The sequence below is a fragment of the Protobothrops mucrosquamatus genome, unplaced genomic scaffold, assembly GCF_001527695.2.
Source record: "Protobothrops mucrosquamatus isolate PMUCROS unplaced genomic scaffold, P.Mucros_1.0 scaffold488, whole genome shotgun sequence".
Lineage (NCBI taxonomy): Eukaryota > Metazoa > Chordata > Lepidosauria > Squamata > Viperidae > Protobothrops > Protobothrops mucrosquamatus.
Genome location: NW_015386807.1, coordinates 151,630 through 173,569, shown reverse-complemented (window position 1 = coordinate 173,569; position 21,940 = coordinate 151,630). Strand labels below are relative to the sequence as shown.

The window sequence follows — 21,940 nt, the reverse complement described above, 5'->3', positions numbered from 1 at the left end:
AATACATTGAATCCCAGCACAAGTCAGACATCATCATCTGACAAAGATAAGAAATGCATCTGCTTATGGTAACTAGTATACAAACACAGCCATTATTCTACTCATATGATTACTGAATGCCTGTGGTAATTTATTAAAAATTGGAGCAGTGAAAAAAAGTGGTTGGGTTTTGTGTTTAGAGGCTAAAGAGAAGGATTTGATATATGCAAAACCAACAGATCATTGATTTCTTGCTCAGACATCCCTATATCCTAGAGTTCTTTGTCAATATTGTTTGTTTTACTGTAATTGCAAATTTGGACTCAATCTAGGTGTAGTTTGTTATCCAGGTCTGATCTCTGCTATATTTTGCTTGTGCACCTGGAGATTTCACTTGTCTCAATAGGTTGACATAATACTATCCCTGAGAAACCTAGAAGCACATTGTGTTAGGAATGTATTTATTGTGTTTGCATGTATATGTGTAGTCATAGATGTATTATCTGCTTATTGTCCTATCATGAAAACGAAAGAAAGCTATTTACTGTAATTATATACCTAACCTTAAAATCAGTGTATATTTTCTGAGTCTCATTCTTGTTGTGGGATGGGAACAGATTGAGCATCTTATTTGATCTCTTAATCTTTCTCAAATATGAGGAAAAAAAAGTTAACTGTAAAGAAATAACCCAAATGCTATGATCTAATTAAATACTGCAATAACCAATGTTTCTCAATCTCAGCAACTTTAAGATGTGTGGACTTCAAATCCCACAACCTGGCTGGGGAATTCTGGGAGTTGAAGCCCATACATTTTAAAGTTGCTGAGATTGAGAAACATTGCACTAACAACATAATGCATGCGATAGCTAAAGTTATAAAACTTTCAGCAAAAAGAACCCTGAGGAATACATAGTTTTGTAAAGGAATCATCTCCCTTTAGCAACTTGTACTGTTCAGTCTAAATCATTTTAGCGTTTCTGCCTTTTAACATAACAGATGCTGTGCTTGAATATAAAAAATGCAAGAGTTGCAAAAATGCCAGTTGTATAACTGTAACAATCAAGCTGCCTATCAGCTACAGCACGAATTTAAAAAATCTAGCTTGGTAATGAGTTACAGCTCATTCAGCCTCTGAATAGGGACCATGGAGAGAGCTGCTTCCTTTGCAGAGGGAGAGGCTGGCACAAATGGGGCAGCTATGGAAAAAATCAGGTCGAAGTAACAGAGTATCAGCTAATACTGTCCACTCACAAAAAGTGAAAGAAAGTGCTACCCACCAATAAATATCATACAAATATAAACCTTGTGTGACTTTGAGATGATGTTCCTATGACTTACCAATCATTCACTTAATCATAGCTTATGTAATTAACCTATTCTGTTAGCTGCACTGAAGAATGTGAACTATTTCTGGGTTGGGTTCATACAACATGCTAATGTAGGATGCTATTAGGTAGTTTGTAGATCAGCACAATAGAAAGCTGACATTTTATTTTGTACAATTAACATAGATTAATGATAACCAAGATCATATTATTAATATCAAATGTATTACATTTCAAATAGGATAGAAAAATCAGTTGCAGCACAAAAGGTTTTATGTTCTACTCTTGAAAGTACCCTTTTGAATAGGAATCATAAACTGGCTCTTATGTCAAAAAGTTGTACTATGTGTACTACACAGCAGAATGCTCAATTACATTTCAAAGATTTCTTGTCCCCTTTTTCTAAGAACAATCTAACTTAAGTACTGTAGAATTGCTCCTTTGGAATCCTTCACAATTAGCTAAAGCTTGCTTATGTAATTTCTATTGAAAATGATGGCTTTATTAACAGTTTCTGGGTTTATACAACATACTGGTTGAGTCTGAATAATGGTTAAGGAGATCTAGTCTATATATATTTATTCTGAATGATATATAGAGAGAAACTTGCAACTTATTTGCACTTATTTAAAGTGGAATGTGTGTGAAGCATCCAAAAACTGCCTTTCTAAACAAATTTTGAATACTGCTAAAATTAGCTAATGGAACCTCCAGAGTTATTATTTGTTTTGCAAATTATTCTAGGAGAGGATATATGTTTAGTTTCTTCTGTGGTGATTTAGTTTTATAATCCCAATGGAACTGTACCCAGGAAAGGAGAAGTTTGAACAGTATGCATCTGAATTCTACAGATATTCACTGAGAAGTCTTAGTTAAGTTCAATAAAAATCATTGCAAAGTTTAAAGTACTATGAAATTGCATTCCAGAGCTGCAATAGTTTCTATACATATTTGGGAATGAGTCCCATTAAGCACAATGGGTTTCCTGAGTAAACTTGCATAAAAGAATGCTGTTATTTGGTTACTTGGAAAGCAATTTCCTTGCAGTCACCACTTTTTTGTTCTTTATTCTCAATCCTTAAATCTTACTGCCCTCTAGCGTATTTAAAATGTTGACAACTCCATAAGATCCAAGGCAACTTTACACCATGTATGAAAAAAGAAATACTAATTGTTACGGATGTAATTGAAATTATATTTTAAAATGTCAGGGCATGCAACTTGTAGCAAAGCTTATGACTATGCAATAGATATCAGTGCTCTTTAGATTACAAATAGTCTGAAGGGAGAGAAATAATATATTCTATGTCTGGCTCTGGATCATGATAGTAGGCATAACATATTAGCCTATGGTTAGTTTACTTAATCATTCTTTATTGAATAGACAAAATTGAATGGGTTTATAAAGCCTACTAACCTAAAAAACTTTTCCCTTTTTTCATAAATTGAGTGACAAATTACAATAATTTTGTTTACAATAAACAAAACTACAAACAACTAAACCATTTTCTAGGTTGAGATACTGACCTGCAGAATCTTTATTAAGTATGGCTTCATGGTTTCTATATAAATACTTGATACAACTTTCTTGCATTCCAATTTAATTTGTCCATGACATCAAACTTTTCTTATATATGTTTCATATAGAAAAAGCATGATCTTTTTCACAGAGTTCTCCATTTAATTTGAAATTACTTAAGAAACCACAATCTATTTCCCTTTTCCAAGCCTTAGACCTTAATATGTATATGGTCCTTTACTTACATTCTTCTCACAACAGTCTGATGGGGTAGAAGATATTACAGCTCATTACACTCCAACAAACTTTCAGACATGAGAGAGTAGAATTATTGACTCCTAGGTCAATATTCTAATTATTACACTGGCATTTGCATTAAGGGACTACTTAAATTGAAACCCATTGAATAAATTCAGTTAAAATTATTACAGTGTCCTTAAAGAAAAAAAAAAGCAAAATTAGCATTCCACCAGCTGTATTTTGTCCAGAAAAAAAAAACTGCAGGGGAGGACACTAACACTTCCACTACTCTCCTTATTCCACTACCCAAGCTGAACCCCAGAATTAGGCCTTCAGGATTCAATGTATTTCTCCCCCAGCAAGTGTTCCTTTAGGAATGGAATGTTGAGAGGTAGGAGAGAGTGAGCTTAGCCCTGTTTTGCTTTGAAATTATTCAATTAGAATACTTTATTTGGCCAAGTGTGATTAGTCACACAAGGAATTTGTCTCCGGTGCAGGGATTCGAGAGGAGGTATTAAAAAGCTGCTCTTTCACTAACCTGGATTGCGGCTTCCAACCTTAAACTTGGCTTCTCCTCATTTCCCTCGCTCATCGCTCAAAACCGGGCCAAGCCCGAAGAGGGAAACGAACGCTAGCCTAGCAAGACTTCTCGCTATATGCAGAACAAGAGAAGTGCATGCATATTTATGTCCCAACTAATCCGGTGTCAATGACTGTTGATCCTTCTTCGCTGCCTTTTAGAATGGAGGAGGTGTGTAAGAGACCTGGCTGCAGTTGCTAAGGCAATGGGAACGCCGAGTCCCTTGTGTTGCCATATAAATAGAATGCACCCCGGGGTTGCCACGGTGACAAGAGACGCGACAAACCGAACTGTTTTCCTAAGTCAGGCTGCAAAGAAAATGGGACATATTCTGTTCAGAATGAGGATGATTGGATGTTCTCTAGAAGACAATCTGAATCAAGAATCGCATCCTCAAAACATTCAACAACAGCACATTTTACTATTCTACTCTGCAGTATATTTCTGCGGAAAACTTTATTCTAGTGATTTAATCTTTATTTTTTTTTAAACAGCCATTTTTTGTGCAATATAAATAATCTCATTTCCTTATTAATGCATCAGAGTTATGCAGGATATTCTAGGAAATATGTTTGATTAATCATATTGCATTTTACTTCCATATTTATGATAGGGATAATTAAATATGTAGACAATTTGTAAAGAATTTATTAGTAGTATTTGTGAAGTGGCTTTCAACATAAATATTACATCAGTGTACCTCCAGCAATGCATTCATTTTAAACTTTTTTTAAAAGGCAGCGTGGGTGGGTCCATGTATGTTTTCTATTGAGCCATAATTTCCATATTAAATCTTATTAGCATAGGCAATAGCTGTTGGGAGATGAAGTCCAATTTACCAGAAAGATACCAGATTGGAAAAGGCTGCGCTAAGGAATCAATTTTAGACTGTATTTCCTTTTTCTTGATATAGCAACATTTCCTTCTAAAAAAAATACAGTAAATACACCAAGGTGTGGCACTTGAGTAATTTTTTTTAGAATCAACAATGTCATGAGGCTATATTCTTCAAATTTTTTCCTGAACTAAATGTAAAGGAAAACATAAAAAGATAAACCATTTTAAGTACATTATATAAAGTCCCTAAATCACCAGTTTATAATATTCTTGAAGACAATGTGATACAATGCAAACTTAGACTTGCTTTCTCAGAACTAAAATACTTTTGTTTCTTGTGATAACTTTTTTTTAAAAAAAATACTAGATTTAATTTTCTGTATCTTTGAGTTTCTTTTATATTAATATATGTTGTAAGTACTTATTATGTGCACATAATCAAGCACATAAATTTTGTCTATGATGGCTGTCCCTATCTTGGTCTTTCTGATCTTCAACAGTACACTCTTTGTTACTGTAATTGAGTCCATCCACCTTGCTGCTGATCAGAGGCGTAGCGTGGGGGGTGCAGGGGGGGCCGGCCGCACCGGGCGCAACATCTGGGGGGGCGCGCTCGCACTCGCAGCTCTCTGCCCCTGCCTGGCTCACTCACTCTCTCTGCAGTGCTGGCTGTGCGAATCCGATCTGAGCCGCCGGGTCGCCGACGCCGCCCACTGTGGAGGGGGGGTGCCTTGCCCCGGGTGCTGACAACCCACGCTACGCCACTGCTGCTGATCATCCTCTTCTTCTTTCTCCTTTCATCTTTCCTAACATTAGTATCTTCACCAATGAATTCGTTCTTTGCCTAATATGTGTAACATAGGATAATTTAGGCCTGGTTGTTTGTAGTTCAAGTGAGACTTCTGAGTTGATTTGTTTAATGATTAATTTTATTAATTTATTCAATGGTTTTATAGGGCATTCAACAAACAATGAGACTGGGTAGCATTCAACAAAAACAAACAGTAAACAGAAAAAAAAAGTTACCGAACATTTAAAAAAGCAACCCAACATATAAAATTTAAAATGACAATTGAACATAATAGTTAAACAACCAAAAGGGGAGTCCTCTAACTGGACTTCAATGCCTGGAGAAAATAACCCGTAGGTTTTGATGGGTTATACAACAGCAAGCAGATTTGGGGTGACTACTGTGTATCAGGGCAGGGGGAGGGAGATCATTCCAGAGCACAGGAACAGCAATAAAAAATGTACAATAAGATGGCAAAGTTTAAGAGAGAGAACGTAGAATGTGCCATCCCAATAGAAGCATGTGAGGTGGACAGATGTTCTTAGGAGGAGTTCCACAAGTAATCCAGCCTCATATCATGTATGACTTTAAAGGTGATAACTGGCACCTTGAATTACACTCAGAAGCCTACTGGGTACCAGTGCAGCTTGCTGAGTAATTATGTCATATGGGTGTAACAGGTTGTGTCCATAACTACCTGCTTTGCAGCCTTTTGGATCAACTGAAACTTCAAGGACAGCCGCATGTAGAGTCCAAGTGTGAGGCCACTAAGGCATGAGTGACCACCCAAAGTGTTGCACAATCATAGTAGAATTACCATTGGCAGTATTATTTTGATAAACACAATTTTTAGCCTGTTTATATTTTATTAGCCCATACGTTAGCCAGGAGTTAAGTTGATGTATACAATTTTTCTTCACTACAAAGTTTGTTGAGATGGTGACAACTGTTGCAGTGAGCTTTGTGACTTAGTAGGAATTGAATGCTGGGTCAGTACAGCTGGATTAGCCCCACTTTAATTTGTATGGATTTATTCCAGTAAACCCAGTTTTTCAGGCTAGCTAGGTAGGACAAGTCTGATATACCAGAAAATAATATTGAGACAACCGGATGTCTCAGCTGTATCACCTGAACATACCAGTTTGACTGTTTTAAAATAACTTGGCACCCTATCAACTATGAAACAGGGAAACAGAAGAGTTTTTTAATGCATGAGTGGAATTTTACTGTGTATGTGGCTCCTCCCTACTCTAGTCCTCCTGGCCACACCATTTCCACTTTTATGCATATCATAGATTTTTCAGGGCTGTACCAATGTTTTTGTCTGCTTCCAGAGCTACCTTGGGCAACAAAAGGATTTACAGGAGGAATTTCATCTCTGCCAACCTTCCATCATGGCAGAAAAGGTTTCTAACTGGCATAGCTATCTTCAGGTGATTCAGTCCCGTGAATATCAGAGAGTGCAGCATTTTCAGAAGGCAGAAAACATTTTGTTTATTGTACTGGAAAGAGTCAAGACAATGGATTCTAGATTTATAGTGGATTATTCAAGAAACTTGGAAGCCTTGGAATTTTCCCTCTCAGCTGCAGAAGATAAAGTTACCATGGAGGTTCCCTTACGTGTCAATGCCGAGGTTCTCCTGATGCAACCATGTACAGATGAACAAAGTAATTCTGATAATGTTACTCATAGGAATTGCCAGATGCCAGGACCATGCTATTTAAGGGTACCCAAGCAAGAAACCAGCCTAGAAAACTGGACCAAAGAAGATGTGTTCAGTGCTGTGGATGATGCTGATTCCGGGGGACATATTGTGCCAGGCAAAGTCCTTCATCTCCTGAAAGAACTGATAGTTGCTGCCATTGTTCACTGCAAACTCCAGAATCTTATTAAGCCAGGTACTGTTTCAGAGGTAAAGAGAGAACGACAGCAAACTATTTAAAATATTAAAAATCTTTTTTCAGGATTAGCATTGGAAAAGAGTGAGAGGATTGGAAGAATACAAGAGGCTAGATGTAAATCATTAATCAAACCAGCATGCTATCTTGTGAGGGTATATGTAAAAAAAAAATCTAATGTATATGTTGGATTATTCTGTACCTCCAAGTGTGTATGATAAAATACACCAGAGAACCAAGAAGAACAATCTAAGCTGGTATGGTATACAGTTATCCAATTAAAGTGTGCACTCACAAAAGGTTAGCATTTGTAGAATGCTACTGCATTCTACACTCTTGTTCTAATATAATACTGCATTCTACACTCTTGTTCTAATATAATAAATGAGACAAGGTGATTAGCGATATTGCTGCTAAAAACAAAATAATAATAATAATAATAATAATAATAATAATAATAATAATAATAATAATAATAATAATAATAATAAATATTAACCATAGACATTTGGGTAACTCATAACTTCACTGTAGTAGAAATGAGTTCACAATGGCCAGTTTAATAAGGCTGAAGCTAAGAATTAAAAAAAAAAAGCTTGCTATTGCTATAGAAAAGGAGGTAAAATAAAAGAAAGAAGCCTTGATGGTATTCTCTGCTTTTAAAAAAGAAGTATTACTTCTCTCATGGCATATTACAGACTTTCAACAGTGCTCCTAATTAAAGGATCCAGAAATTGTGCAAGCATTAGTAAAAGAACTGTGTCTGCTTTACTAATTATCACTGACAATTCAGTTTATTATATCATACATAAACCAATGAATCCACAATGTGGTTGATTTCATTTTTCCAGTTACTAAATGCTTGCTTTGAGTACTCACTAAATGCTGACTCTCCATCATTGGGGGCTAGACTTGAAAGAAATTTTGAAGATTATTTTGTATTTATTGATTTATTTAATCTTGTTCATGTCTATACAGTCCAGCAACCTAGATTCTGGGTAGTTTATGAACATCATAAAATTATTGCCAAGAAAATCCCAGCATGAATTAGCACAGTTTTCAAAATTATAGTAACATAGCAAGCCTAGTGCCCAATTGCCATAAATTTTGGAAGCACCCACATTTTTTCAGGCTTATATAGAAACTTGGAAACAGGCCCAGCTACATTAAGAATAGCAAAGTAGTGATGTTTGCATGAATCCCAAAGAACTTCTTTTTGAGTCATTTCTGGAGAAGGCAAAGCCCTACACGTTGAACATTAATCAGAAGTGCTTCATACCTCAACTTTGGCATGGCACCTTTCTGTTATTCATTAAAGGAATGTGACATAAAAAAAGTACCACTGCCTGACTTTAATGGGTGGAGTTCTTAAAATGGTGGTATCTTTCTTTTTTTCAAGCTCTCACTGAAGCCTGAAAATGTACAGGTGCTCTTAATCAAATCAACTCAGATGGCTCTGTACTATTTATTTCTAATGGTGCATAATCTAAGGACAGTTCAGTAGGCTGGAAATGAGCAGATATGTTGCTTTGCCCAAATTGGCTTACTTTAAAATTTATAAGTAAATTTAACAGATGTTTTTTACAGCTCTCATTTGCACTCACTGTATAATAGCCAAGCTCACACTGTGTTGTTATCCAGCCTCAAATTGTTAATGTTAATGTGATGCTATACTTTGCTTGGGATAAGTTTTTTCTTGCTCGAGGGACTTAGTTTCTGCTTGTTTTTAAGGGAATGCATTTTTCTCATGTGATTGCTGATTTCCAATCTGCTTGATGCTGCTTGATGCTGTTACACCTTACAGCAATGTTTTCTCAGGTATTTGTATCAAGCCAGGAAGAATTACAGGAAATGATTTAAACTGAATCAGAGCAATTTACAGTAAAAAACATAAAAGCAGAGTAATAATCATAACCCAGCAAGAACCAAACATAAAAAAGTAACAGTTACACCAAACAATTATAATCCTTAATAAAACTCCAGAAGAATTGAAAAGGTATTTGCTATTTGAAGAATATTTACATATATACTATATACATCTTCCAGGGCAGGATTTTAATGTATTTCTGAAATAGAGGAAATACAGTACTAAAAGACAAAACAGATTGCAGATTTCTATAATCTGAATATATCATTTTATGTGCGCATTATTAGGCTACTGTATACAAAATTAAAAACAATTTAAAAATCTATAAAAATTGTGAAATAATAATTTTAATTACATAAGTGTATCTCAGCAGACTATGACCAGCTGACTTATTTTTCCTGTTTAATCCATATTGTTAGTGGGCAGCTTCATGGCTGTGTTCTCCCTTAATACAATTCTTTAGCTTAAGCTGAACATAAGATATTCAGAACAAAAGGGTCAGCACAGGGCTGGGATATATATACCTGGTCTCTATTCACTTCAGATTAGATTACAGAGTCATGGAACTGAAATAGGCTATTTACACCCAGCAGGTCTATGTCTCTACTCAGTGACCCAGTTTTAAGTACAGGTAGTCCTTGACTTTCAGCAGTTTCTTTAGTGCTGGTTAGAAGTTACAATGACACTGAAAAAAGTGACTGATGACCATTTTTCACACTTACGAACATTGCAGCATCCCCATGGACATGTGATTAACATTCAGACACTTGGCAACTAACTCATATTATTCCAGTTGCAGCTTCCTGGGGTCATGTGATCACCTTTTGCGACCCTCTGACAAGCAAAGTCAATAGGGAAGCCAGATTGACTTAACAACCATGTTACTAATTTAACAACTGCAACGATCCACTTAATAACAGCAGCAAGAAAGGTTGTAAAATAAGGCAAAACTTATTTAACAACTGTCTCACTGGGAAACAGAAAGTTTGGGTTCAGTTGCAGTCTTGAGGACTACTTGTATTTCAGTCTGTGTAATTATCATACTACTATTCACATATATTTTATGAAAGCAGATTACCACCTCTTGTTAATTGATATCCCGACAAGAGTTTTACTATTGGGATTCTCCATACCTCCACCACCTTTCATTTGGAATCCCGTACTTTAAATCCATCATTCCATGTCTTGCACTCTGCTCTGATGGAGCACAGATCTTGATTTTCTTTTGTGTGTGATAACTTTTAAAGTAATTGAAGAGGGCCATAGGTCTTTTTAGCTCTCTTCCCAAGGCTAAACAAACCAGGCTCCTTCAAGTTCTTTAGAAGACTTAGTTTCTAGGACATCCTAACAGCTCTTCTCTGAACCTATTTCAAGTTCCTAAAGTATATTGTGTATAACTGGATACAATACCACACTCAATGAAGTATCTGATCAAAACAAAGAAAGAAAGAAAGAAGTGGAGCTGTTATTTCTCTAATTTAGAAACTATATTTCTGAGACAAAAAATGTTCATTTGCCTTTTTGGCAGTGACGTCACACACTCACTTCATTTGCAATCAACTATAATTCCAAGACCTTTTCACAAGTGTTAACATTAAGTCATTTCTCATTTTATTTCATGCATTTGTTTTTGTCTCCTAGGCCGGAAACTTGGTTTTGTCCTTATTAAATTTTATTCTGTTACTTTCAGATATTTATCTCCCATCGAGGTAATTTTGAATTTTGTCTTCTAGCCTATTAGCTATACCACTCAGTTTTGTGTCATCTATAAATGTGATTTCATTCAAATCATTAACACATAAACTTGAATGAGATGACTACATCCAAGATATTAATAAAAAAACTGAAAAGTCATGGATCCAGTAAAGAACCTTGAGGCATCAATTATCACTGTTGAGTTAATAAGGAGACACTGATGAGCAATCTTTGAGTACAGTTATCAAACCAAGTACAGTATGTAGTTATCATGCTACCTTATACTTAATTAATTAGACTGTCGTGTGGTGCTTTGAAATCAAGATGCTGCTGATATTGATCTTGCCTTTTTATATTTATTATTTATTCATATTTCTATACCATCTTACCTAAGTGATTTTGGATGGTTATACACACACACACACACACACACACACATATCTCAAGGCAGTGAACATAACAAATACTCCTTCCTCCTATTTTCCCCAACCAGCAACCCTGTGAGTCAGATTGGAATGAGAGAGAATAACCCAGCCAGTTTTATGTCCAAGGAAGGCCACAGTCTCTTGGTATCTCAGCAACCACCTTAATTACTATACCAATCAGGCTCTCAGTAAGATCTATTGTGTCTATAACATTTCCATCATTAAGAGACATTCTCTATTTAAAAAAAATAGATGCTGCAATGTTAATATAGCAAGACTTGTTCTTTACAAAGCAATGCTTTTTTCTAGTAGTGACATTATTTTTAAGGTACTTACATACTTTATTGTGGAGAAGACTGCTAAGAAGCTCTGCCGTATATGTATATGTGTAAATTAATATACAGCTTAATATTGTTAAAGCGTATTGATAAATCTCATTATGATTGGCTCTAGAATCTACTTAGGGTTGCCAGGTGTCCACTATTTGAGTGGACAGTCCACTTTTTTCACATTATGTTCACTATTTTTTTTCACAAAATAGTGGACATTTTTTTTATTCAAAAGCTTTATGATGAAATGGTACGTAATCTAAAGCTGTACAGTCTACTTTTTTTACTACTTAACCCCCCCCCCCCCCGCTTGTCCACTATTTTTTGGAAGCAGACCTGGCAACCCTAAGAATCTTCCATACTTATCTTTGCTTTGTTCATTTTGAAAACAGTGATATTTGCTTGTCCAAATACATGACACTCCACATATCCTCCATGATTTTATCAAAGGCAATACATAAATGGTTTGAATAAGCTTTCCAATATTAAGAAGAATCAGAACCAAAACATAATGGTTCAGAGAAATTGAGCACAATGCTGAACACAATGAGGAAGTGAAAAACTAAAGGGAAAGGAAATAAAACAAGGCATTGTTGCTTGGTCTGAATAGAGCATAAAATGTTGTAAACCTCACTCATTTTGTATTTAATTTATTATTTATATTAAAAATCATTTCATATTATGGAAGTCTGGTGATAACAGGATAGAAGAAATGTGTCCAACTGAATTTGCCTGGTAGCCTTCACTTTTTGTCATAGTCTCTGAGGCTTGGGAGTGTTGATCACCATTTGGTGGTGGTTCCCTTCTTTCTTAAAAGGGATGCTCCAGTTGGTAATGGTGGGGAAAGACTGAGACCTAGGCTCCTTTGCTGTGGTGAGTTGTTGAGCTGAACGTTCCCATAATAATTTATGAATGTTGGGAAGGTACACGTTGTTCAGAGTTATCAGCAAATTGAGTAGCATATAAATATTATAGGTAAAGTAAAGTAAATAAAGTAGTCCAGCCACATATTTTTCCTCAAGTTTTACTACACTATAAGATGTGAATACACTATCCACTGGATACAGAAATTGTTAGCACTATAATGGTTTAGATAAGTTAAACCTTTAAAGGCAAGGAGAAATGTTTATATTAATGTTAAATATAATTTCTAAAATATTACTAAATATGCTTGTTTGAATTGTACAATCAAAACTATGAATGGTATTGTTAAAAATTGGCAAAATGTTTATTCATAGGTTTATATAGAAAAGGCAGTATGTTCACTTATAAGATTATTTGGATTATGGATTCAGAGATAGGGCAGAAAAGGGCAATACAAATTTGTTATCTGCCCCACCCTTCTAATGGTATGCTGCTATTAGAAGACAAATAGAATAAACATTAGATGCTAAAAAAAAGAACTAACATGTTTGCATTATGCGAATATACATAACAGGTCCTGGTCTGAACAAGTTCCAAGCTCTTTCCCAACAATTAGCAGTTGATTTTTCATTATTCAGATAAGAACTCCAACAACACATGTGGGCTGTCAACACCCACTACTAACTTTACTATGGATACTTACGTTGATTTCAAAACAGTATTTAATTTTTTTTCTGCTCATTTTCTACAACTTGGTACCCTCTATGAATAGACTGTAATTCCTATCACCACCAGGTAGCAGAGTTATCTGTAGTAAGGGGAATTGTGTTCCTGTATCAGGAGGATGCTTGCTTGGAGCAAAAACAACTGAAATACTGGGACAGGAATGAAAGAATTACGGTTCCAGAGACGCAAATTTATAAATCCATGTATCCATTTCTAGAATTCTGATACATAGAAAGCCAATCATCAGATACTTCAGTCCTGTTAAAGCAAGCTACTTTTGGCTTGGCTATTGGATAAGATGAGGGAAACTACTATGATACTTTCTTTTTGCAAAATTTAACCATTATTACAGAATAAACTGCTATTACTTGCAAAGGTAATTTTATCCTTAAAATAGCTTTTATATATTGGCCTTACTTTTGTCACAGTAATGTCAATAACTATATTGATTAAAATTTCTAAACAATGCGATACTTAAAATGCAACTAATAACAAGAATCAGCGAAGGTCTCTCTTTTATACCACAGAAGTTTATTCTCCCCACTTTAATTTTCTTTGTTTAGGTGTGAGAATACTTTGAAGTATGAACAGTGACATATAGGGAAGAGGGAGGTGTCACCTGTTTTCCTTGTTATGGAGCTCTTTTCTTTTATTATCTCTTTGTTCTGCTGCCACCACTAAACCTATTTTTGCTTTAGAAATTCTTTAAGAGTCTAATAAAATGTAACTGGGTGGAATGTGGGAAAGCTATAAATAGCAAATACACTTGATTTACCTAGAAACTAAGGGACAGATGAACTTTTGTTAAATAACTAAACATTGTTTTAGTAAATATTCAATTATTTCCACAAAGTATAAATATTCCATTAATACTTACCTACCCTGGTCCACAAATTATTCCTAACATGTGCCCCAGACAGACAGTTATTTTCAGGGGACATATAGCCCCGGCCCCCAGACTCATCCTTGCTTCTACCCCACCAAATCTCTGCTCTATTTTTTCCTTCTCTTGGAATATATTCAGGGAGATGACCTGACTTTACATCTTTTAATTGGAAATTCCACATTGCAATCATCCCAGGAGTTGGTGGGGCAAATTATTTTACCAAGGTGTATAGAAAAATTGAAGGAAGGCAGGCTAGTATTCAAAATTGCTAAAATACACAATCAGTTTTAGGATGGAGTGTCTGATTCAGGCAAATCAGTAGAAAAAACATATTTTTAAAGAATAGGTGGTCCTAACAATTTATGACATATAAGTACTTCATCTACTTAGATAATATGGAGAATACTTTTACTGGCAAGAGTTTACTATTAAGTCCCTCTGCAAACATAAAAAACTAATTCATATTGATTTTGATTTATTGTACCTAAGTTCTACTGAACTCTTCATTAAGTGGAATCCTCCAATATTGCCCTCTTTGTGATTTAAGACATTGCTTCCTGTTTATGCTTTTGGACAGAAGCATTATTTGCCAAAGATGCTAAGACCCAGGGGTTAATATTCCTTCAAGATGCTGAAGTTGAGGACTAGTTTGCCATAGTCCTTTGACTTTCACTGTGTTTTTTTCTCCCTTAAATCAGGTGAACTTAGTGCTGAGAGGCTAAATGAGGACGGGATGCAGCTGCCTTTGTTGGTGTCCAGTGACTGGAAAACTATCTGCTTCAATATTATTCCAGTAATCAGGAGAAAGCAGGATACTCTGAACAACTGGCAAGAAAGAGGTTTCCCAAAAGGCAGCCTGAGCAAAGTCACTCAAGAAGCTGTTTTCATCCCTACCAGTTACCATCACTGGAGGTAAAACTGATGCTGTTGTGAAAGCTAGTTTATGGGGAAAGCCCTATTTTTTAACATAAAGGCCTCTTTCCAGATGCACTTCTAAGAAGATTTCTATGATATAGTGTAACAGAAGGAAAATGATAGATCATATACATGGCCTCCGGATCCTATTTCATACCTACTAACATATTATCATATTTTTACACCCAAGCTCGTAAAGGCTGAAGATGTGCTTCTTTTTAAATGCAAGTATGAATGCAGTGGAGGTAATCTGCCTTCTTCTTGTGAATCTGAAGTTTTCTGAGAAAAAATAAACAGGCTAGGTAGCCTTCCTTGGAAGATCAGAATTCCCAGCAGCATGGACTTACATATCAAAAATGTATATAGGAAATTTAGCTTTGTAAAATGCAAGGGAAATGTTTGTTCCTTCTGGGTTCATATTATAAGGAACAGTAAGTATCCCCTAATGAAAAGATAAAACATTAGTTACATATAGTATGTCAGGATTGCTTAGATGTAGACTCAATTATTTTAGAATAGAGTTTGGAATAGAGCATTTTGTCCAAATTCTATGATATTATCCTAGAGCAATGAGGTTTCAAGGTTACAGGTCTCTCCAGACTTGTGCTTTCTAGTCCCTTGGAGCCCTCTTATAATAAAATTGTCAAAAATCAAAAGAATGGAAATCTATCATTTTGAGATGGGAAACACAATAAACATCCTATAACACCTCTAAGTTTAAAATACAGTAAATTATTCAAAACATTCAAAATCCAGAGGAAAAGTTAACATCCTGTCCCATTTATATCTCTGAGGTGTTCCTTCTACTTCTGCAGTTTTCATACTCTCCAAGAATATTAAGTATGGTTGCTGGCCACCAAACTTTCTCACCTGTGAACTTTTCATAGTTGATATAAGGAACAGACAATACTATGTCAAAGAGTTGTTGGGCTACCCAAAACTTTGTTTGATGTTTATAGTTTAAAGCCATGAAACAAAGTATTGCTGCAGTTTTCTTAAGCAACTTGTTTAGGCATGATATGTACTATTATCTACTCATAAAATCTCTATAGATAGAAATCAAAGAGGTTGGCATCCGGAATAGATATAATCTGGTGTTGTCAGTAATTGCTGTGTTTTTCACAAAGGCATGCAGAGATTGTAAACACTTGTGCAGAGATGCAGAATTCTCATCAGGTTCTAATAGTTCTGTGGGACTCATTCTTACTGCCATCTCAGCTCCAAATTCTACTGGTAATTTGATCTGTCCCAAAATGGAAGCTTAAATCTCACAACTTCTCCACTTTGTTTGTCTTGCTTGCTTCATGGCATAGTTTTAGGTACACATATGGGCTTCTGAGTACTAAAAACAGACCAAAATTTTTATTTATTTCCACATGCCTATATAGATGATCCTCGCTTAAAGCCCACTCATTCAGCAACGTTTAAACTTATGATGATACTATGAATGAGTGGTACTAATAACCAGACATTGTACTTATGATGGTCGCAGTCTCTCCATGATCACGATTACTATTTGTGACCCTTTTTTCCTATAAACAAAGTCAATGGGTGAGTTAGCAGGAGATCACACATGAAGTTGTGCTTAACAACAGCAACAAAAAATGCTGGAATTTCCATCACCAAAAACCATACTCATGTGATGTCATACAACTGTGTTGCTTAGTGACAACAATACTGGTTCTACTTACCATCATTAAGAGAGGCCTACCCATAATGCTCTAATTCTTTTGACACTAGGCATTTACACAATAGAAAACATCAAATATAAATAACAAAATTTCAAATGCAGCACAGATCCATTGTTCACTCTAAAAGCTCATTGGAATAAGATTTTTATTATCTTACGAAATGCCTGGCAAATTCAGGGCTCCTCTTATTTCAAGAGGTAAGGTATTTTATAGTGTGAAGCTGCTACAACCAGGAATACATGCTTTTGGATTCCAATCTACTGAGCTTCACAGGAAGTGGGACATAAAGCAGTACTTCCCAGTATGAACATAGAGGGCAAACTCATTTTGGCCAAAATACACTTCTGAAAATTCATAGGTTCAAATAACACCTTGGTCGCAGTGTGTATTGGTAACCAGTACAGTGATCTCAACATAGGTCAGCAATATGACACTGATACCTTGCCATCAGCAATTGGACTATAGTTAACATGAATCAACTACAGCTTCCAAGTTGTTTTCAAAGGAACCACCTTGTAAAGTGTGTTATAGTAGTCTAAATATGAAGAGATGGGAAACTGAGTTGCTGTTGCAACAGCATCCCAATCTGAGAAAGCCACCAGCTGACATACCAGGTGAAGCTGGGAAAAGGTCCTCTTGAGTAGAAAGATAAGATACTGATGCATCAGTGACAAACTGCACTGCATCTTCTACAGGAACTGTATCTTCTATACAACAATTGGCTGTATAGCCAGAGCACTTAAAAAAATAGTTTTAGGTATATGATTGGCAATTGTTTAGATTTTAGGGGTAATCTAATATACCATTCTATCAGAGAGTTGCCATTCTAGTCCATATTCTAACCATAGTAAAAATGAATTTAACAGTTGGCTGTTTTTATATTGGGATTATTTATGACCAGTGTAGCTCTTTGCAAATATTTAAAGGCAAATCCATCAAGGTCATCAACATAAGGCAGCCAGCTATGTTTAATATTTGTACGGATTATATTTTTTTCTCAGTCTTTCTATGACCTATGATAATCAATATGTAAACTTGAGAAGAGGACAATTGGTGTCAACTAATTTACTACAGGACATATTTAGCACAATTAATAATAAAGATCTAGTTTAGAAGTCTTTAGAAATCACTCTGAAGAAGGAGTTTACAACTTGGTCAATTCGAAAAATTATTTCTCTGCAATTATTGTTCTGCCATAGTGGAAAATTGTAATTTAAATTTAAATATTTATATAATGCAGTGCCAGAATGAACCTTGATTGAAATATTGAATTTTGTTACAGCTGAATTTCACCTTCCTAGTTATGTTTAAGTTTTATTTTACAAAATAATTATCTCTCTTTGGTATATAAATAAGGCATCCCTCAGAGAGACTTCAGAAGCAAAGCAGAAAACCTATTTGATCTGGCCAGAACAGATGTGTAGTACACAATAGGTGGGGAAGTCTTGCTTGCATTTGAGATCACACAACTATCAAGAGGTTGACAACAAAATGAGGGACGCTAGAGATTTGCTAATGTTACCTATGGGTTGATTTTACTTGTTACATATCTGCAAATGAGGGAGTGGCTGAAATATCTACATACTTGCAACAAAAATAGCATATAAAATGATAGCGCTGGCTACAGTCAATATAGTTTGTGATAGGGAAATGTTACTGAACCTGACTATCCCACCCTTGACCTGCCTAGGTGTTCCACAGTATATATGTGGAATCCTATTCACTTGTTAGTGCAAATATTTACCATCAAAACTGAGAGGATAAACCAATGCATTATGAAATAGAGAAATTTTGGACTCTAGATACATATGCACATGTACATATATGTTTCCTTCCTAGGAGGAAACATATGATTATATTATATTCTGATTGCCAAATGTGTACAAGAATGTTTTAATGTTGTTTGTAGAGAAATCTGTATAGTTTAACAGGGGTAGTCAACCTTGGCTCTTTTATGACTCGTGGACTTCAACTCCCAGAATTCCTGAGCCAGAATGTGGGAACTGTGCAAGGAACTGATTTTTGTGAAGTGATCTTTGTCATGTATGTTCAGCTTAGAAACAGTGCATCTTCCTTGAGAATCACAAAAACTGTCAATGGTCTCTACAGTCCTTAGGTCCCTAAAAACAACTAGGAAGTCCTTGGCTCTATGGATATTCAATTACATTCTTAGCATCTCATTACCTTTGCTAGTTGGAGTGTTAGGAAGTGGAGAAGTTGCCTTGTTTTAGGTAGCCATGTCCTCAAGAAATCAGTTTGAAATATTAATATGCATGTTGATTTCTCCAGTAACTCTCAGCATGGATATTAATATGAATTATGGATGAATGAATCCTACAATGAAACAGACTAAAGTCTGAAATAAAGTGTTAACTTCTAATTGCATATTTCTCTTGTCAGCTACTCCACCAATTGTCCCATCTCGAAACTTGTTCAAACTGTAAGCACCCTAAAGGGATATCGCCTGGACAGTCTCTGCCTTCTTGATCAAATCAACCATGAGTATTGGAGAGAGAAAGGGAAGGAAAAAGGACTCACATTTCAACATTTGAAGGTTGGTGGGATTTTTTTTCAGGAGTGCAAAACTTAATTTTGGTTCAAATAGATAACTATTAATATAGTAGTTCAAACATTATTATACACTTGGCAAACACAGAAAAGATAACAGAATGATCAGCAGTCTCCCCCCATCCCTGAAGCCTCCTGATATATTGGGCATCAACTTTCTGAATCAAAGGAACCCTTTAGGCAGCATCTTTAAGGGGAGGAGGTAGGGAAAGTACTTAAGTATAGGCAGAAAATAGGAAAGCCTCTCTTTATAGATATGTATAGATTTATATATATCTTCTCTAGTGTCTGATTGGCAGAGGAGGCTACTAGGGAAGGCCATAGAGTACTGGAGATCAGGACTAGCAAGTCCCTTTTATCTCCTTATGCTTCATATAGTAATTGAACAAAGATTAAATATGGCTTAAACAAATTGCTGAATATTGTGTAAATTAAACATGATTGCAAATCAGTAAGAGGGAGCAACTCTGAAATGTTCTGTACATTTGCTTTCACTCAATGCAGGGCTAGAGTTTTTACAAACTTAGCAGAATATCAAATGCTGCTAGGGCAGTTTGAATTTCATATTTTGGATGTGATCCATTCCTTACCACTGCAGGTTAGAAAAGATGGGAGTAGCAGAACGTGTTTTACAAAAATCTGGGTGTGTGCATACAGCTCACAAGCAATGTAGCTTAATCATTGCACCTTTTCATTTTAAGCTAGCTACATGTTCATTCCAGAAATGAGGCCAATTTCAGAATGAACTGAAGTAAGATTTATGGTTTATTTTTGTTCAGCTTTGTTTATGAATTCTGTTATTAATTGGACAATAGTTTATTAAGCTTATCTTGTTTGCCTTAACTTTGTGAATGGCTTTTTAAAAAAAACTTCCAGTACCTGCATTTTCTTTTTAATTGCAACTTAAAAAGCTTAGGAAACATCAAAGAAGCAACTTACTTCAATGCACTATTCCCCACACCATTTACCCAGGGAACTGTACTACACTCCCCAAAACAACGTCTAGTAGCTCAAACAAAATCTTTGCTGCGTGGTACATATATTTTACTGGGAAATGTAGATTAAGCAGGTTCAAAAAGTCAGCTCCCTCATAAGTATACCAATGCACTATGAATCTGATGGCAATGCCCATTTTGTTCTCTAAATTCGTGGATATCTAATCCAAACTCTTAAGAAATTTGCTCTCCAATGGGATTTTCCCATGCATTTTACCAGGAAACATAGATAAGGTAGACTTGAAATATCAGCACCGTCCTTAGCATATCGACACACTGCAAGCGATATCCATTTTGCTCTCTGAATTAATGGAGACCTAACCCTAAGTCAATTTGCCCTCCAATGGAATTTCCCAAGTATTTCACCAGGAAACGTAGATAAGGTAGGCTCAAAAAGTCAGTGTCCTCCTAACTGTACCAATGTGTTACAAATTCATTGGCGATGTCCATTTTGCTCTCCGAATTCACGGTGACCTAACCGCAACTCTAAGTGGATTTGCCCGCAAATGGGATTTTCCCGTTTATTTGATCAGGAAACATAGGTAAGGCTTCCCAACTTGTCTGTAAGCTCAACTTTTTAAACAAGGCTTCATAGCTTGTTTTCTGTAGAATAGTGCTTCTGGTCATCTATCGAGTTTTTTTTATATGACAATGGCTATCTTGCCTCTCTTGTTCAATGTATAATAAATAATAATAATATGTTTGGTTTTACATATATTTGAAAGGCGTTTTTGCACTGCATTTAGTAATTATTCTTACTTCCTCCTAGATGCTATTGCTGTGGGCTACTCATTTTTTCTCTTTTTCTGAAGACTGGCTGAGTCTGGAAGGATCAGTATATCGTCTACTGGTGATCTTACTCTGCTGCTTGGTGACCAAAGATCTTCCCCATTTTTTATATCCAGAGCAAAATCTGTTCAATAATGATAGTCTGGACCTAAGTGCTTTGTACCCCAAAGTGGAAAGCTTTGCCATAAGTCCTAAGCATTTCCTAAAGTTTAATTTCATCCAAAGAGAAGGCAAGACATTCCATCAGAAGGATAATGGTCTCAAAGCTTTACTTCATCTCCCAGCTGAAAACAGAGACTACTGGGATACTGCCTTTTTTGATTTGCTGCTTAGCAAGGTAATTAGTTATAAATACAAGGTTTCAAATTTATAATTTGATATTTTTCCAGGCCTGTCTGTAAGATCTTAAGATTTTCCCAAGCAAAGTTACTTTTGTTAGAAACAGGCCATAAGACACAAAAGGGAATTTTCTGGTTACATCTCTTCAAGATGTTTAGATATACTGTAAGTGAAGTTTAAATAGAAGTGAAGCTTTTCTATCTTCATATATGTAATTTTCACTACAAATACAATATAGTACATGTTTGTTAGCATTCACTGATAGCTGAGTTAAGCCTTTACTTTGCATCTTATAAGTATATGGATAGTTTTCTTTTTAATGGGGCATTCTACAGCTTACTCAGTATTATTTCAGCACTCTCCTTGATTATATCCTCTAATAAGGGCCTCTGATGAGCTTAAATTGCCTATGATAAAACTTTACTCAAAAGCAATAATACACTTGTGTTTACAAATGAGGAGCCCTGAGAGTTAGAGATAATTTCTAAACAGACATTCATGTTTATTTATTTATCAATTTAGGCAACACCTATTTCACTATCTATTCTAAATGACTCTGGGTAGTTTACAGATTCAACCTGTTTGGGAGCAAAGAAGGAATTTGAACCTGTTTCGGAGGGAGATGAGAAATTCAGCCTTTTTTGAAGGGTAGAAAAAAAATAATTCAACCTGTTTTGGA

General features: G+C 35.6%; 2 protein-coding genes across 2 annotated transcripts in view; one reads left to right on the top strand and one right to left on the bottom strand.

Annotated features, from left to right (window-relative positions):
- LOC107288151 (rootletin) overlaps positions 1 to 3,803 on the bottom strand; it is a 96,955-nt gene extending 93,152 nt beyond the window's left edge. Inside the window, exon 1 of the mRNA XM_015816737.1 lies at positions 3,605 to 3,803. Coding sequence (XP_015672223.1) covers positions 3,605 to 3,658 — 54 coding nt within the window. The 5' untranslated portion in view covers positions 3,659 to 3,803. The remainder of the gene's footprint in view (positions 1 to 3,604) is intronic.
- Positions 3,804 to 6,548: 2,745 nt separating this feature from the next.
- The window catches only part of MAB21L4 (mab-21 like 4), an 18,340-nt gene continuing 2,948 nt past the window's right edge, over positions 6,549 to 21,940 (top strand). The window contains exons 1-4 of the mRNA XM_015816733.1: positions 6,549 to 7,172; positions 14,663 to 14,876; positions 18,971 to 19,124; positions 20,903 to 21,259. Coding sequence (XP_015672219.1) covers positions 6,668 to 7,172; positions 14,663 to 14,876; positions 18,971 to 19,124; positions 20,903 to 21,259 — 1,230 coding nt within the window. The 5' untranslated portion in view covers positions 6,549 to 6,667. The remainder of the gene's footprint in view (positions 7,173 to 14,662; positions 14,877 to 18,970; positions 19,125 to 20,902; positions 21,260 to 21,940) is intronic.